The following is a 17009-nucleotide window of genomic DNA, read 5'->3' on the forward strand; positions in this document are numbered from 1 at the left end:
CCCGCGCCGGCCCCGCCCCGCGCCGGCCCCGCCGCGCCGGCCCGCCCCGCCGGCCCGCGCGCCCGCCCGCGCCGCCGGCCCCGCCCCGCCGCCGCGCCCCTCGCCCCGCGCCGCGCCCCGCCCGCCCGGCCCGCTCGCCCGCGCAGCCGCGCCGCCGCCGCCCGGCCCCGCCGCGCACGCCGGACGGGCGCTGTGTGGGGGCGGATGGCGTCGGGCTGGGCGTGGGGCAGCGCTGCGTCCGGGTCCGGAAGCGTCCGGGTCAGGAGCGGGCGCCAGTAGACACAAGGTACGTCCGGCGGCCCCTTCGTCCTGGCGTCAGGACCGATTCCTTCTCGTTACTTGCGCTTGGCGTGCAGTTTGTGCTGTGTTTTTCTCCGAGCCGGTTCTGGGAAGGGCGGAAGGTCTCCGGGGCTTGGCCGGGCGCATAGCCCTGGGCCCGTCCCGGCTCCGGCTGGAATCGCTTCTCTTTCCTGGAGGCTGTTAAGTGCGAGTGCTCCTTTTACAATATTTTACACAGAAAGGTGTAATTCTCCGAAGTGTTGTTCCTGCTGGACGTGCTGCGCGGTAGGCGCAGCAGCCGCGCCTGTCCCCGGCCCGCGTTCCCGATCGGCGCCGTTCCCGGCCGTGCCCAGCCCAGGGCTCAGGCTGCGCCCCCCGTGTGCCCGGAGGCCTACGAGCTGCGGACCGTGCTGAGCGCCCGGAAAGGAGAGGTTTCTCGTTAGAAGGCATTGCACGCTGCACGGGTTTTTTTTTCAAGGTTTGATGTAGAATCTGTTGGTGAACATTTTGCTTTGCTCTGTACCGCTTGTCTCATTTTATTCAGCCTTTATAGTAATGCTTAAAACTAGAGAGTAAGACAAGATGTGCATCAGTTTTAAAAAGAAGCAGTTTTAAACAGGGAATGATGCTTTAGCTGTACAATTGCAGCAACGGTGCGTTAGGCAGTCTTGTTTAATATGACCTCTTGGTCTGGGCAGGAGTTACTCTTTACACATAACAGTTTTGCAGATTATACCTGTTAATGAAATGTGACCCTGATTTTCTTAGAAGACCAGATCAAAAGTTAGTATCGTTTTTCTTGATAGTGAATGAAATAATTCTAATCACATCGCGTTTTTTTCAAGAAACAGAAAGTTAAGTGATTAAAGCATGTAGCTTATGCCAGTAACCTTGTAGATCTGCTTCTAACTCTGACAGAGATTTCTTTCCTAATTTTGGGGAAGTGACTTATGTCTTTGCAAGTTACTTTCCTCAAATATATCAGAGTTACTAGATTTGCTGCAATTTTAGTATTGTCTGTATGTGTTACCTACTTTTTTAAGATTGGTATTTCATTGTGTGGTATAATGAAAAACTTAAGAGGTAACAGGCAGAAGAGCTGTGGATGTTTTAAAATTTTCTCTCTTGCAGTTTCATTAAAGCACTGGCTTAACTCCAATTTCATCCACACGTGCAGATCCATTCTTCCATGAGAAGATGCTTTTGGTCTGCCATCTGCTCGTTTGGACATGCATACATGGTTCAGGATTCTTTGCCAAAGTTCCAAGAGTTTCTTGGAACTCCAGTCATGTGGCAGTATTACCTAACAGTGGAAAGCAAATGCTTCCTCTCTTGAGAATTCCAGGAAAAAGGGAAATTAGGGTTTTTAATTTTTTTATGCCAGAGCAGTTGGCTCTTTTTGTCTGAGTAGCAGCCAAGGTGCTTGTGTTCTTTTTAAAAAAATGTATTACTGTGCTTAGTCACATTTCACCTATTCTCAGAATATGAAAAAAACTTAACTTTTGAGTCATAGTTTTCTCAAGCTCTTATGAGAAATTTGTGTTTCAAGTTTGTTCTTAATAAAGAACTACTCGATGAGCAGTTACTGCCCTAGAGAAGGTCACAGAAGAGTCTCCATCCTGATCTTCTATTTTGACTAACAATGTCCTTATCCCTTAACTTCTAAGATGGATATTTTCAGACAGACAGACTCACCTCTGTCAGACACATGTGTTGTGGTTCTGCTGCATGGTTGGTTTGGGGAAGAGAGTATTGAACCACCATCCACAAATACCTTACACTAGTCTTTTCTACTTCAGAATCTGGCCAGCCTTATGCAGAACACCCAATACGATTCACCAAGAGAAGGAGATTCCTCTCCCTCTCCTCTCCCCTCCCCTCTCCTCCCCTCCCCTCTTCTCCCTTTGAAATAAAAACTAGCTCACTACCCAGGAGCCCTACAGGTATTTACAGAACAGCTGAAGCTTCAGGCAGCAAGAACACCCTGTCCAGATATGAAAGTCAGAAAATTCCAAAAGCATGAGAGGAAGGGACCAAAGGGTTGTGTCTTAACAATGTCCTGCTGAACCAATATTATCCCTCCTTACACTGAAAGCAAAGCCAAAAGCATATTAGTTAGCATGACTTCACTTACAAATTTACCAGAATTTTAAATGCATGATATCCATTTGTAGTTATATGAAAGCTGGTAGCTTTATCTTAGACATTAAGTAGCTACATTGGTAAAATATATTGGGGACACTTGCTATTTTGAAGTCTGAAATTAATTATTTCATCTGTTTTCAATTTACCTAGACAGTTTTGCTATGCTTAGGGACATAAAAGCTGCATTATTTTCCTTCTCCAAGGTTGTTCTGGTTACATAATGACTAGGTATGTGTTTTACAACTTTTTAATAATGAATGTTTTAATGAATCTGTATTCTTTTGGAGCAATGCTCAGTGTTCTTTGCTAAAATTCTTTTTTTAAAGAGATGATACTCAGATTATCGAGGTACTGGTGATTGGACTTGGAGAAAACATTTTAGTCAGTAGATTGGACACTTCATTCTTAAATTCTTATACTTATCTGAGTGGAATCATAGGGCTTTGCTGACAATGTCACTGATTTTGGTCTAGTGCTTGCCCTTTTTTACCCTTTACATACTAGCAGCCATTCTTTTCTAGTAGCTACAGAGAGTGGCTCTGCGGCCAATGGAGCTCCCTTATCCTCCATAATGAAAATTTTGCAGAAAAGTCTTCTAGCTCATTTATGTTCTCCTTATTCTTTTACATGTCTCATTCCATGAGCTAATTTTAGGGGCCAGGGGTGGGAAATAGGTACAGCAGGGAGTCTGAATTCTAACATCTAGCAGAGTGATAGGAAAAACTATGCCTTTACCCTTAACTGAGACAGGGATGTAAGCTTATCATGTTTTCTGTTGGCAGAATTGCAGCACAGTTTTTCCTACTGAAGCTGACCATTTTCAATAATGGCAAGACTCCCAAGTGCTGCACCGTATATCCTGTGGATCCTTTTCTTTTCATATACAGCAAATAAAGGTATATTTGTCAATATTTTAAATTATTATAGTGAAGTTTTTCTTGATAGCATTTTTCTGTGACCACTAGGTAACGCTGTTACCACTAATTAACTGCTATAAAATTTGTAGCTTCAAATGTCAGAAGTATCCCTGTACTAGAAAAAAATCTTAGATTTTTGATCTCTGGTGTGTCCCTCGCCACCCTTCTGTCAGCCTGCAGGTGCGTAGAGTCCGAGTGCTGCTTGTTCCTTAAGGATTATTTCATGAAGCTCAGTTGGCAGAAGCTGACTTCCCATACCCATAAACATGGGTTGTTTTCATTTCATCTTTTATGATGTTTGATTAAAAATACTGATGAGACATATAGACATATAGGCATATAGGCATATAGACATGTAGACATGTAGACATATAGACATATAGATATAGTAATGGTTTCCAATAATGCATTTTTATTTTCTGGAAAATGAATCTCACACTTTGCTTTCTGTATTTTTTTTAAGTAGTTCCACAGTAGTCTATAGTTTCTTAGATCTCATTTTGTTTTATAAAGCAAAGGACAAAGGACAATTTAAAGTACCATGTCTCTAAAAAAGAAAGTTTTTTAGCTACTCTCTTACATACTACGAAATAGTGCAATTTGAATTAATGAGAAGGATCAAGGTTTGCAAGAACACATTGGCGGAATTGTCTGGTGTAGGTAATCCCACCTTTTCATTTCCCTAAATTATTTTTGTCAAAGTTTAATTTTATTGTGTTTTGTTTGGGTTTGTTTGCCTAGTTAACTATGCATTTTAAGTTTCTTCAGCATTGTGTACTCTTTGAGGATCAAAAAAGAAATTCAGTATTTAAGTTCCCTCTTTTAACTATGCAAAGTCAAAACAAACCCTGTACTGTATATGGTTTCAAAAGGAAATTCTCAAATATCTGAGCTTTTTGAAAAAAATATGGTATACCAGAGATGAAGAAGTGAGAAGGTGAGAGGAAAAGAGCAGAGAATAGAATTTAGAGTTCCGAAAAGACATGACAGCACTGAATGGCAAGATAAAGTAAAAATGTTAGTTATCATAGCTTAACACAGAAGGAAGAGCTTAATTTAATTGAAGTATTCTTGAAAGTGCAAGGTGATTAACAGATTGAAAAATAATGTCATTCATCTTAAAGGGCCTTAACTTGATAGTACTTCTGTTAAAAGTACATTTTAAGTGAACTAGCAATAAAATTACAAATGGCAACCAAATATAAGCAACATCAACAGAGTAATGATTATTGTAAAATAAAAAACAGTATGACTGTTAAAGTGTTGCAGAAGTTTGACTTGCTGCTTTTTTGATGAGTGGTAAAGAATTGGATACCATGCAGAAAAAAATGGAAACCTAACATGGTACTGTTATCCAGAAAGGACATAACAGCAATAGTTCTTATCTACAGGATAAATATTTAGCCCTCGTAACTAAACCAAAACATTTTCTAAGTCTTTGAACACTACTGAAACCATGAATCACAGTAAGTTCTAGGTTTATAAGCAGTCAATATACCAGACAACTTAGAATCCAAATTTTATAGATCCCATTGTGCTATATATATCATATCTACTAAAAGGTATCTGACCGTCACATTTTACATTTGCAGATCCTGTACTGTATTAGAGTATGCAGAAGTTGGATCATAGTAAATAACACAAGTGGACTACAGAAAAGTAGAAATGTAGGGAAGATAAAATGAAATTTGGTACTTTCAGCAAAAAAGGCATGGGATGAATAATTGAAATTTAGGTACCTGTTGGAAGGAATAAGCCTGTGAAGCAGACATGGCTGAAGGACAAAGACCTTGCAGGATGTGAATAGTTGGCAAATGTGTCTTGGATTTGCAATGTAAATGACCAGCATGGAGAGTTGGTAATGTACTGGGCCATGTATACAAAATTTGGTCTTGTATAATTGCCACAGAAAACTTTTTAGCAGAATCCCTTTAGAAATTCTCAGATAATCTTAATTAATAGGATTCAAAAAAAACAGGTATTGTAATTTTTTTACAGGAGATTGATGTGTAAAGCAGAAAAAGATTTATATTTGTACAGATTGTGCAAGAAAAGTGAGATACTGTTTTTATTTACCTGTGAAACAGAAGTCAAACATCAGAGAAGGCAAATAATTGTCTTGGATGATAAAAGTATTAGCTATTTCTAGCTATTTTCTTATAATCACATTCCAGGGTCCAGTATCAGGGTTGGCACACTGTTAGTCCAAATAACAATGTGGCCTTACTGTCACCTAGCTTCTCTTCTGTTCTGTGTATCACTCTTTGGAGCACATTGAAGTAAAGTGAAGCTGGAAGGGATACTGAGGATTGTGGATTCTCTTTGCACTTCCAGTTCTAACTATCTTCAAAGATATTTTGACCACTATATTCTATTTTTTTGTTAAATACTGCCAGTGAAAATAGTTATAAACTTGAACACTGGAGTGCAGAGACTCTGGGCCTTTGTACCTCCTCAGTGCCTGCCTCAGTGTGACTTCATCTCTCCTCAGTCTTGAATGCTCCTGTAACAATGGTGAATAGAAGACAGAGCAGGAAGTACTGAGTGAAATGAAGTATGGGAAGCTTAGAACCTTTTACCTTCCTTGTAGGTAAATGCATTTGGGAAGCTTAGAACCTTTTACCTTAGTTGTAGGTAAAACAGGAGTCATGACTGTAAGCAGTGATCCTTGTCTGACTCTGTTAATTATCTGCATTTTGGGCTTTGAACCTTTTGTATTTAATGCTGTTTTAATGTAATGTCATTTAATGCTGATGTGTTTTAAATAGAGCTATTGCAAATCAGATTTTCTGTTCTTGGAAGTTTGTGTTGGCTGAAATGTGCCTTTCTGTCTCAGTATTACTACTGCAGACTTCTTCTGTCCAAGACCATAGACATTGTCTCCAGAAAGGTGGAGATGATCTGAGTGTATGTTTCTCCTTCCATTTTCCCTGACACAAAAAAAAAGCAGTGTTTTCACTTAATTTGCAGAGGTGTGGCAGCTCTGTTTAGATGGAAAAGTTAGTATTTCTGCTTAGTCCAATATAGTCTTCTGATTCTCTTGCTTCTCATTGTATGCTGCTTTCCCCTAGTTTTGACTGCAGGACACATACAAGAATTTGCATGCTTCACTGACTATGACAAAGAGCTGGTTTGTCACTGGAAGGTGCCTGCACAAACCAATTGCTCCAAAGAATTCGTGCTCTACTACAGTGAGGAAACTTCTTTGTCGTAAGTGTTTAAGATGTTACACTGCCATTGTTAAGTTTTATACATCCTATAGCCACTATTGGCTTTAATTTCCTCCCTCTACTGTGGGTGTCTGGGACAAAAGGTACTTCAGATTATTACTCTTAAAGGAAAATGGATTATTTCCTTTTAAGTAAAATGGGTTTCTGCAATTAACAGCACCCTCAGTTCAGCAGTCTACTCTTCTGCAGAACTTTCTGCTTTCTTAGGACAGAGGATGGGTCAAGTCCTACTGGTGGGAGTGGTAGGGCTCTTAGATGTTTACAGAACTTTAACTTCATGTAAAATTTTACCTTCTTCATGAGAAGTCTTTCTTGATTCACTGGTCTGTAGCCTGTGTGAAAGATGCTTTCCACTGAAGGCCAGGTGATTGTCTCTGCACACAGTTAGCTCCTTGTTCAGGCACAGACTGTTGTCCCTGTTCTGAGCAGGGCCAGGCATCATCTCTTACACAAGAAGATGCATCTGGGTTTTCCTTTCCCTTGCTGCATGATTTCACCACACCAACATTCAAATAACCTTGCTGATACACTGCAATAAACCTGTTCCTATACTAACAAGCTGTTAGTATCTTACTTTAGAAGTGTGACAGAGGGTTGTATTTGGGATCAATACTTGGCCTTTCTGTCAAGTTTTTAATTTGTGTGATACAGATATCCAGTAGGTGGCTGGGGAGGGTGGGTTGTTTGAGGATCTCAGTTTTGTTTTGGAAACATTTCTGAGAACTGACTTGTCTCAGTTCTGATTGGTTATACATGTTGGGAGACTTGATTTCACCTTTTCAAGGAATAGTGTGTAACACTCTCTTAAACATCACATAATTTTGTGCCTGTTTTTCAGAAACAAGTGTGTTCCTGTGAATGAAAAAGACAGTTTAAGGTGCACTTGTACAATATATCCAGAATATTTTGCAGTAAGCCTCACATATATTCTAGCCCTACAATTCAATGGCACTGATTCGTGGAATTACAATGTTACACCAGCCCTTGTTGGTAAGATCTTGTTTACTTTGTCACTGGCACATCCAGTTCAAGGCTTTGCAGTCCTAGCTAACTTCTTATTCATGTCCCCAGAACAGTTTTTGCTTGTCAGAGGTGCAAAATGTCATGGTAGTTTAAATGCAAAACCCATTTGTTTTAGAAACCTGATTCTGGATTAGATTCTTAAGGAATTAATGTAAGTAATGGGGAAGGCAGAGAGTGATTGTTCCTCTAGCTGTACCCTCTCAGCTGCGAGCCAAAAGGAGTTTGGGGACTTAGATTATCTTTAGTGCCTTTTACTTGTGGCTTACAAGAGAAAGAGGAATCATGCTGCGTTCAGTTTCTGGAAATAAACTAGCTTATCCCTGCTGAAATTCTTCCCTTTCCTGTCGCTGTCATACTCTGATTTTTCATGCTAGTTGAATCATGCCAAATGAGCAGGAGATTTTTTACAGTAATTCCTGTTGGATTGTAACAGTCAATGATAAAAAAAGTTAAAGAGACTGCTCCGAAACAGGACAGAGTTCATGTCTCTGCCTAGACCCCCAGTTTGGTCAGAACAGTGTGCTTGTTGGTAACGCCTGTCACCTTAAACACTCAGAGAAACCATTTTCATACTTTAGGCAGGCCAAGGACCTGGTTCTCTTCAGAATGCTTGATTGATGCTGCTGCTTATCTGCCAAATAAGCAGACGTCCACATTAATTTTCAAGAGACAGGGAGCCAGGACAGCTTGGCTGTGATGTTGGAGCTCTGTGCCCACCTGGCCTCACAGCTGCTACTGTCACAGCTGTCAGGGCACAGGTTGTTCCTGTTTCTCCAGGCTGAAAGCTGCATCCAGTGCTCCAAAAGGCCGTGCTTGCAATTGGTTCAGCCAGCTTGAGGAATCAGTGCTTAATAAATACCCTCAAGTTGCTCAGGTTCAGCCTCTCTATTCTCTATGGTGTGGTACACCATAGTGAAAAGGGCTAAGTGCATTGACTGCAGTGATATTCTGGTGAATGCTTCTCTCTCTGCTTGTCTCTATCAGTACTCTCCCATGACCCTGTTCTGTATTTTTTACCATACAGTTAAGCCAAGAGCCCCCAAAAATCTTGCCATTGAAAAAGCTGAAAATGGTAATTTCAATTTGAGCTGGGAGGAGAGCTACTCTCATCCATCCTTTCTCTCTGGAGAGCCAGTCATCTATGAAGTGAAATACTGGAGGAAGCAGCACCCGACAGAGGTAAGAGACACCCAGTCTCTTCATTTTCTATCTCCAGGGCTTAAAGGTTTAAAAAGTCCTCTGGAAAGTCACTTCATTAATAATAATGTAAGGGCCAGCCTGAGCACAGTGATCCTGATTACACACTTGCCACAGTTCACTTTGCCCCCAAGATAGTTCAGCTGGGTGTCAGAGAATGGAAACTCTTGTGACTGCCCCCCCAAAATGGTCTGCAGCTTGCAGTAGACAGGGCAGAGATTGAAAAAACAATGCTTCTATTCCCTGAACTTCATTTGCTCCTTAGACATCAGGAAGCTGGAGGTTGATGGGTCTGTGGGGCAGGTGAGTTCTGAATAATTCAGCATTTCTGGGCTGGGCTGCGTCTGGTATTACCTGCATGGTGGCAGGTAATAAATGTCACCTGCCGATGACATACATGAACTGCAGTAACACACATAAGTCATTTATTTGTTCATTTGTGAACGGTCACTGAAACACATAACACTGTTGATATGTAGTTGCAGTCACTAACCCTTCACCCTATAAAGAAATCAAAGTGACTTTCTCACTTTCTTTTCAGGCTTCTGTAAAAGCAATTAACTACCAGGCAAAAAGTTTTGAGATTACCGCAAGCTCCTTGAAGAGGGGCTATGATTATGTTGCAAGTCTCAGGTGTAACTACGTGGAATACCCAGCCTACTGGAGTGAATGGAGTGAAGAAGTTGAATTTCGCAATGGTAATAGCGTCAGAAATAACAGCTTGGTAAAAGGATGGTATACAGTCTTACATACTCTGCTGCTCTCTTGGAGGAGAGTTATGGACTCACCATCTTCATCATTTTGAGTGTAATGTGACTACATCTGTAAAGGCTTCCAAAGACACTAAACATAGATAGGCAGCTCCTTGGGAAACTAAGGAAGAGAAGACCAAGGGAGGTTGGATTGCTTAGCCTTGTGAAAAACAGACTGAAAGGAATCTATTTATTCTCTATAATTATTTCATGAAGTAGACAACAGGGAAGTAGAGGAGGTATTTGAACTAAACGGCAACATTGATGTGAGAGCAAGTGAGTATAAATTATATGTGTGTGTGTGTGTATATATATATATATGTAAATATATATTTATATGTATATATATATATGCTGCAAATAAAGCAGTATTTTAATAGAGGTAGGAGGGTTTATAAAAGCCCCTGAAGAGGAGCAGAGAGAACAAGAAACATAGCTGCACTACAGTGACAATGATAATGCATGATAATGCCATTTTAGGCGCTGTGTGATAGCCCTTGTGCCTGAGGGCTGACGATGGCCTCGCAGTGTACACGGGCTCTCCCAGCTCCTGCCACACCCAGTAGCTGAGCACAGTACCTGTGCCAGGTCTCTGACACACCACACACCATTCCTGCTGGCAGCTGTGAGGGCCTGTTGTTAACGTGCTGGAAGCTTAATTGTACATCCTCTAAAAGAGCATTTTTTTCAGTTGCAGAAGAGCAGCAAATAACTTGGTATTGTCAGTGCTTGCATTTAGATGCACATTGACATGTAGACATTTGCTTGTTTAACAGATTACCAGGTGAAGGCTGAAGACATTCTGCAGATGGCTGTGCCCACATCCTGCATACTGATCATGGCAGGATCCATAATTTGTTACTTCTGTTTCACCAAGTAGGTATCCTGCTTGTCACAGAGTTTATAGAGTAATAGTTTATACACATGTCAGTATTGCTATTGGTTAGACAAATGTCTGGTAGCACAGAAATCTAGTGTTTTGGGTTTCCTCAGCGCCTTTATCTAGCTGTCTGTGAGCAGAGATTTTATAAACACAAGTCAGTTTTATAAACTCTTAGTTTATAAATAGAATAGTCTTATTAACTTACTAGAATAGGTTTATTATAGTAGGGGTTGCCAGTTTTGGACCCTGGTCTTTGCTGGAGTTCAAGTAAGGATGGCTAAATACCTTTATTTCTTTCAAAAATTTTTAAATGGTAATGAGATCCTGTCTATGTCACACATGCTTTTAAAAATGATTAGAAGAACAGGTGGCTGTTACTGTGCAGAGCAGTCACATAACCAAACATACAAACATCTTTGCACTGGTTTAATAAAAATCAGGAGATCCTCAAAACGAATGCTTTCTCTTGCTGCAGTGCAGATGCCTAAGAGGGAACGGAGAGCAGAAGAGAGAAATGAACACTGATTAAGCCCAAGTACAGTCAAAACAAGTTATTTTCATGCTTTCCTTGCAGAGTGAAGAAAGAATGGTGGGATCAAATCCCAAATCCAGCAAAGAGCCAATCAGTTGTAAAAAATGTCAAGGTAATTTAAAAGCTTTGCAAAAAATACCTTTTCCTGATCATCAGAAGTAGAATATGTAGTAAATTCTATTGTCTGTCTAGTGTAAGGGATACTAAATACAGTTCATATGTGTCCTAAATCCCATTTGTATCTTTATTAGTTTTCAGTTTTGTGCTACTTTGATGAAATTAAGTTCCCGTTCCAGGACTTAAAGCACAGTCACATGGAACAACAAATGTAAGTAAGATTTTGTAAAAAATCCTCTGCTTTACAGCATAAAATTGTTTCCTTTACTATAAACATTAACCGTGCTTTCCTTTTGACTTCCAAAAACAGAAGTTGCAAGAGCTGTCTGGCTGAAAGTTTGTCAAGCCAAAACTTCAAGGGAAAAGATAACATCAGAAATGTTGAGAAATCTTGCAGTTGCTACAGCAAGTCTGAAGAGTGGTTGCCAAAAGACAGCAGTGCAGTTTTAATCCCTGATACAATACCAGTTGAAGAGTGTATAGAAATCTGTGTATGTTTAACAGACAGTGAAACTGAGAGCCAAGAAGAAACTGGCAACCAGATCACCATGTTTGAGCCTTGTGAGAGCAGCATTGGTGCTTTCAGAGAGCACCCTGAACACAATGAGTTACTAGCTAACATGTTTGATGCACTCCTGGCAGATGAAAATAACATGGAAGACAATAAAGGCCCAAACATTCCCACAGCTGAGAGGAAAACCATAAAGAACACTGGGTCTGAAAATCCATCACAGCAAAATCCAAAAGAAAGTGTAGACCAGAGTCTGCAACCGTGTGATATTTCTCATACAGCTCCTCTTTTCACCAAAGCCTCTCAAGATGGCTACAATTGTAGTACAGCCAGCAAAGAGTCAGAACTATCAGAAGAATCCTTTGAATCTGGGTATCGGAGCTCCAGCATAAATTCTGCTTCTCTGGATGCAAGAGATCTTCAACAAATGGTTCATCAAAGCCGTTTTCTATGTCATTCTGAAAGTGAGCTTGGCTCTTGTGTCCTGACCCAGGAGTCTACAAATAAATCATTATTTGGAACTGAAACAGACAGAAAAAACAGCCCTGCAGACAAGAGTTTTGATACCCTTGTGTCTGCATCCATGGGGTTGTGTGGTTCTGCCTACAAGGGCTGTGACACCCTTTTGTCTCCATCCCTGGAACCCTGTGGCTCTGCCTACAGGAGCTTTAATATGCTTGTGTCTGCATGCAAGGAGCCAAGCAGCTCTGCATACAAGAGCTTCAGCGCCCTCATGTCTCAGTCGATGGCTAACAGTAGCCTGACTCTGGGCTTTGAAAGTGTGCCTTCCTTACCACATTTGAGACAATTGTCAGAGATGCCCGAATGCAGCTGCAGAGACCAAAGGGCTCAGCCTGCTAGCAATCAGATGTGTTACAACAACTACAGATCTCCCAGCACTGAGCTTGATTTTCCAAACACCTGTTCAGAACATACTGATTTTCTGTCTTTCTCCACACATGTAAATGAAGGTGCTTCAGCTTTTCTTTCAGAGGAAGAAATGCATAAGCAAGTAATATATCAAAATGTTCGAAGGAAAGCTGATATAATTTCTTGCCCCATTGCACCTCAGCCATCTGGCTATCAGCCTTTTGGTAGTGCAGGTAAATGTAATGGTCTATACTGGGACAGTGACAATGAGGTTATACCTACATCACTATATGAATCCTTCATTAATATGTGCAACAACCTGAATGAAGCACCACCAGATACTGCAATCTATGAATCTGACACAAGGATAAAGGATGATGTGTGTTTGACTGTTCAGGGTTCTGACTGCACCACTGTCCCAGGTTTAGCATCTAGTGAGAATGACACGCAGATTAGTGATGGTAGCCCTTGGATCAACAGCACTAATGAGCTGTATGGTGATAGCAACGATGAAAATACCAGCAGAGATAAACAGCTGTTGCATTTGTTAGAGATGAAATGTCAAGATTTAAACAGCGGTGAAAGAGCTACAAAGACAACAAAATGGAAAAGCTTTAACCCTACTGGGAAAGTAATGCAAGAGAGTGGTGATAACAGACTAAATTACTGACTTCCACTACCACTCACACAATCACTTAGGGAAACTTGGAGGTGCAGGGGGAAGTGAAGAGGTGCTGAAGCATGCAAATGGGGGCAGGGGGTGTGGCTCAGCAGTCAGCTTACCAGCATCACTGGACAGTATTGGGCTAAGCTTAGAAAGGAAAACTGTAGAGCCCCTGGAGCTCCATGGCTCAGACAAGGTGCTACCTAATTATTTTGTGAGTAACTCCTATCTTTCTGTCTCTCACACCATTCACAATGAGGACTCCAGACTGGCACTTGCTGTTAAAAAAAAAGACCAATAGAACTATTAGTGGAAAACAGCAGGAGAAATGAGAAACAAATGAAACTTTTGTGTGAACCCTTGCCCAAGAGAACAACTGCTATATGGAGGTAGCCTAGCCACATTTGCCAAGACTGAACTAGTCTTTGGAAATAAACTGTATGGCAAGTTGAATTGTTGCTTGTTATTTCAATTGAAATGTATACATTTATTCTCATTTAGAAAACTCTGCTTGTATTGCTCTTCATAAGGAAGGAAACCATAATGCTAAGCACAGCAACTGGTATTGCAAATCTCTCTTCCAAGATGGTAAAGTAGTAGAGGTGTTTATGTAGGGACACCAGTGGTGCTTTCTTTCCCTTCTACACCTGTGCTCGCTCTTGCATTCTTTGTGAGAAGAAAGCACCCACAAAGGCTTGTGCCTGGCTGGAGAGGTCTGCTCAGGCCAACTTTGCTGCAGCACTTGCTTCTCTGTTGAGCCCCAGCTCCATTTTGCCTTTCCCTGGCTTTTTTGTTCAACATAGCTATGCCTTCCAGTCCGCACATTCCCATATGATGGTTTTCTGTGTGGCGTTATTCTTCCTTTTCTCTCCCTTCAGTCTTTCTTTGGTGAAATGGAACCTAACTCTCAGAGAAGGGGGATCCCTGTTCGTATGTCTTTCTATAACCCAAAACTGGAGACAGACAGTGGGGTTGAGGGGGCAGCTGTCTGGCTCACCCTGCAACAGACACCATTGTTCAGAAGTATTAGGAATTCTTCCCACTTCTGGTCAAGCTGCCTTTGCTCTTCTTGCAACTTAAACAACTTGTAAGAACTGCTGTTCGTACAACTCTGGCTCTGCTCCTATATTGGGTTTGTGTAGCAAGATTTTATAGTGGAGGGGGGCTACAAGGTTGGCTTTTCTGAGAAGGCACTCCCTGCCTTTTCTCCTACAGGCACGTCACTGGCTGCCTATTTTTTACAAAAAAATCGGTAATTTTTACTAATTGTTGCCCATGCATGCACACAAGATCATTTCTCACCTCTGCAGATTGCTGAATTCAAGGTCTGCTCCGGGCTCCTACATGATGATGTATCTTGATCTCACATTACCTGGAATTTTTGTTTCTTTCAGCATGCTTCTGTGACTGAGACCTTGCAGTCATGGCAACAGCCCCCAAGGCCTCTCCTACTGCACCAAAGTCACAAGGTCAGAAGGAATTTTCTGGTAAAAAAAGCAAGGAGACCAGTGAACTGGACTGCAGGACTGTTGTCTTTCTAAGCAGATTGCTCCAAAACAAAGGAAAAACACAGTAAAGTGAGGAAGAGAGCATTTTCCAGTTACTTCACTAACACAACCAAAGCCTAATGAATTGCCATTCATTGGCCTGTTTTCCCAGAGTGCCTAACAGCTATCAGCAGCACAGCTGGATTGCTAAATCCTGAGTGTTTTCATTCCTTGTGACAAGCCTGTTGAGAGGAAGTTTACATCTCTGCAGAACTCTGGCCAAAGGTGCTTTGCTCTATTTGTTCTTTTTGCTGTCCTGTTTCCAATCTGCCGATCCTGTAGTTTTCTATAACATTGAAATGTCCATACTTTCCCTTCAAGTAAGACTGCAAGATGAAAGAGAAGAAAAACTGGCAACAGGCCTAGTTGAACAGAATGGGGAACTGGCTGCTATGGCATGTTTAGATGCATGAGGGGAGGAACAGCTGTTTAGGTCTTTTTTGCTCTTAGTCAGAATGCTGTCTGTAAAACTGATCATCTGTGCATGAGGCCTAAGATTCTGTATTCTGAATGCAGAGAGGCAATAGTCATGGCAAGAGTTGTTACAGTACAGCCTGTCAGCCACAATCTGTCTTTGGTAGAGGGATTTGTGTGCTAGACCTGCCCCAGTCCAAGGAGCACGGCAGGCATCCTAAGGAGCTCCTGTCCCAGTTTAGTGATGGATCAGCCACTTCCTTCATCCTGTCTCTACCCAATCGTAAAGAGCAGGGCATTCATAACAGTGCGGTATTTCTCCTCTGATTGAAGGCTACCAAGTTGTTGACTAATACGTAGCACTGGGATTTTCCTACTTGGTGCTGTTTCCCCAGCTCTTAGAAATGGGGAAATTCACTATAAACTGAAGGGTTTGAGGTTGACTGCTTCTCCCCAGCTCAGCTTCTGCTGGTTTCACTTGCAATGAGCCACCCACACAGCAGCAAGAATTATAATGAGGTGAGAAAGCACTGGACGGCATTCTGGGGTAGAATTTCCGCGCCTGGGTCAGCCTTATAACCAGTCCCCAGCTCTTGTTTTGACGCCCTAGGGAGTTTCTGTGAGAACCAGATGTGCGTTGGCTGTGGAGCCAGTGCCTGTGGTAAACAGCCAGCTGAGGTCTGGAGGAGGTGGCTTGTACTGTGGTGCAAGTGCTGACCAGTGCACATGTCTGGCAGGCCCTGGGCTTGAAGGTTGTGCAGGGCAGTTCACTGCTGCCTGGTCTTTCCCCTCCACTGCCTGGCTGAGGTGCTTCAGAAACACATAGCATGCTCCTCCACAATATGACCGAGGGCAATGAAGCCATGAAATGCCTTGTTTCCTCTGCTATAGTAAAAATTAGGATACACAGTTTGGCCTGTGCTGACTTATTTCATGGGCTCATTCTGAGCTATGCTGTGCCCCTGCAACAGACGCCATTGTTCAGAAGTATTAGGAATTCTTCCCACTTCTGGTCAAGCTGCCTTTGCTCTTCTTGCAACTTAAAAACTTAAACAACTTGTAAGAACTGCTGTTCGTACAACTCTGGCTCTGCTCCTATATTGGGTTTGTGTAGCAAGATTTTATAGTGGAGGGGGGCTACAAGGTTGGCTTTTCTGAGAAGCCACTCCCTTCCTGCCTTTTCTCCTAAAGGCATGTCACTTGCTGCCAGTGACATGAGAAGTCACCGAATGTATTGGGACTGCATGTTCTGTGGTTTACAGAAGCAGCTGGCCACCCCCCTGCAGCTTGCTGTGTCAGGCCTTTGCTTTGCACATGCTGCCACAGCCGAGGTTGAAGACAGCTGGTGTGTTTTTCACCCTGTGACAGGTGCCAGAAACTGCCTAAGGCACGCTCCATTGCTGCACCAGCCCCAAGCCTGGAAGAGCTGCAGCCAGGCAGGATAGGTGGGATGTGCTGATTTTTGACAGCTGTGGTAAAACAGAGCTCTATGAGATGCAGATGAGGATCTAGCCATAAACAGCTGTGTGCCAGGAGTAGAGTTCTAGTCTTGGTGCATCCCCAGTTGCAGAGATCTGGGGACAAGCTGATCAATGTTGCCTTGAGAGGGTCAGTGTCTGCCAACCTGCGTGGAAGGAGCACGGAGTTCTGCCAGCACTGCCAGCTCAGGTGAGCACTGTGGGAATGCGTGAGTCTTGCTGACCTTGTGCAGAGATGCTCTGGGCATGCTTTGCATGGTGCAGCTGCAGATGTTGGGTTCGAGCCTGAGCAGAGCTGTAGGTTTCTGTTCCAGATGGTCAGGGTGAGTTCACAAGCACAGTCATTCCTGTTTCTCTTTACCAGCATGTGTTGGGTGATTTCCTAAGAGAAGATACAAGCCTCTGTGCAATCTCCTCCATATAAGCGAGACGTACATGGCCTCAGCTCTG

General features: G+C 42.4%; 1 protein-coding gene across 5 annotated transcripts; it reads left to right on the plus strand.

The window, feature by feature from the left end:
* The first annotated feature begins 180 nt into the window (after positions 1–180).
* IL4R (interleukin 4 receptor) lies at positions 181–17009 on the plus strand. 5 transcript variants are annotated; one of them, XR_010442103.1, is made up of 12 exons: positions 181–286; positions 518–757; positions 3207–3320; positions 6413–6551; positions 7410–7561; positions 8619–8773; positions 9333–9489; positions 10320–10419; positions 11001–11070; positions 11210–11286; positions 11386–13334; positions 14515–17009. XR_010442103.1 is itself a non-coding variant. In XM_064726442.1 (11 exons), the coding sequence occupies exons 3-11, from the start codon at positions 3251–3253 to the stop codon at positions 13124–13126; spliced, it is 2661 nt and encodes an 886-aa protein (XP_064582512.1). In that variant the 5' UTR covers positions 181–286; positions 518–757; positions 3207–3250; the 3' UTR covers positions 13127–13573. The 5 variants fall into 5 exon arrangements, 4 of the variants coding, with proteins under 4 accessions (XP_064582512.1, XP_064582516.1, XP_064582514.1 ...); XM_064726442.1 differs by lacking the exon at positions 14515–17009 and having other exon boundaries at positions 11386–13573; XM_064726446.1 differs by lacking the exon at positions 14515–17009 and having other exon boundaries at positions 11255–11286; positions 11386–13573.

The sequence above is a fragment of the Zonotrichia leucophrys genome, chromosome 14 (assembly GCF_028769735.1).
Source record: "Zonotrichia leucophrys gambelii isolate GWCS_2022_RI chromosome 14, RI_Zleu_2.0, whole genome shotgun sequence".
Lineage (NCBI taxonomy): Eukaryota > Metazoa > Chordata > Aves > Passeriformes > Passerellidae > Zonotrichia > Zonotrichia leucophrys.

Excerpts from the sequence above, each read along its gene's own strand:
- IL4R (XM_064726442.1), top strand. The coding sequence starts at position 3,251 with ATGGCAAGACTCCCAAGTGCTGCACCGTATATCCTGTGGATCCTTTTC. Across the intron at positions 3,321-6,412 it reads TTCATATACAGCAAATAAAG|TTTTGACTGCAGGACACATA; the intron begins GTATATTTGTCA and ends GCTTTCCCCTAG. Across the intron at positions 6,552-7,409 it reads AGTGAGGAAACTTCTTTGTC|AAACAAGTGTGTTCCTGTGA; the intron begins GTAAGTGTTTAA and ends CCTGTTTTTCAG.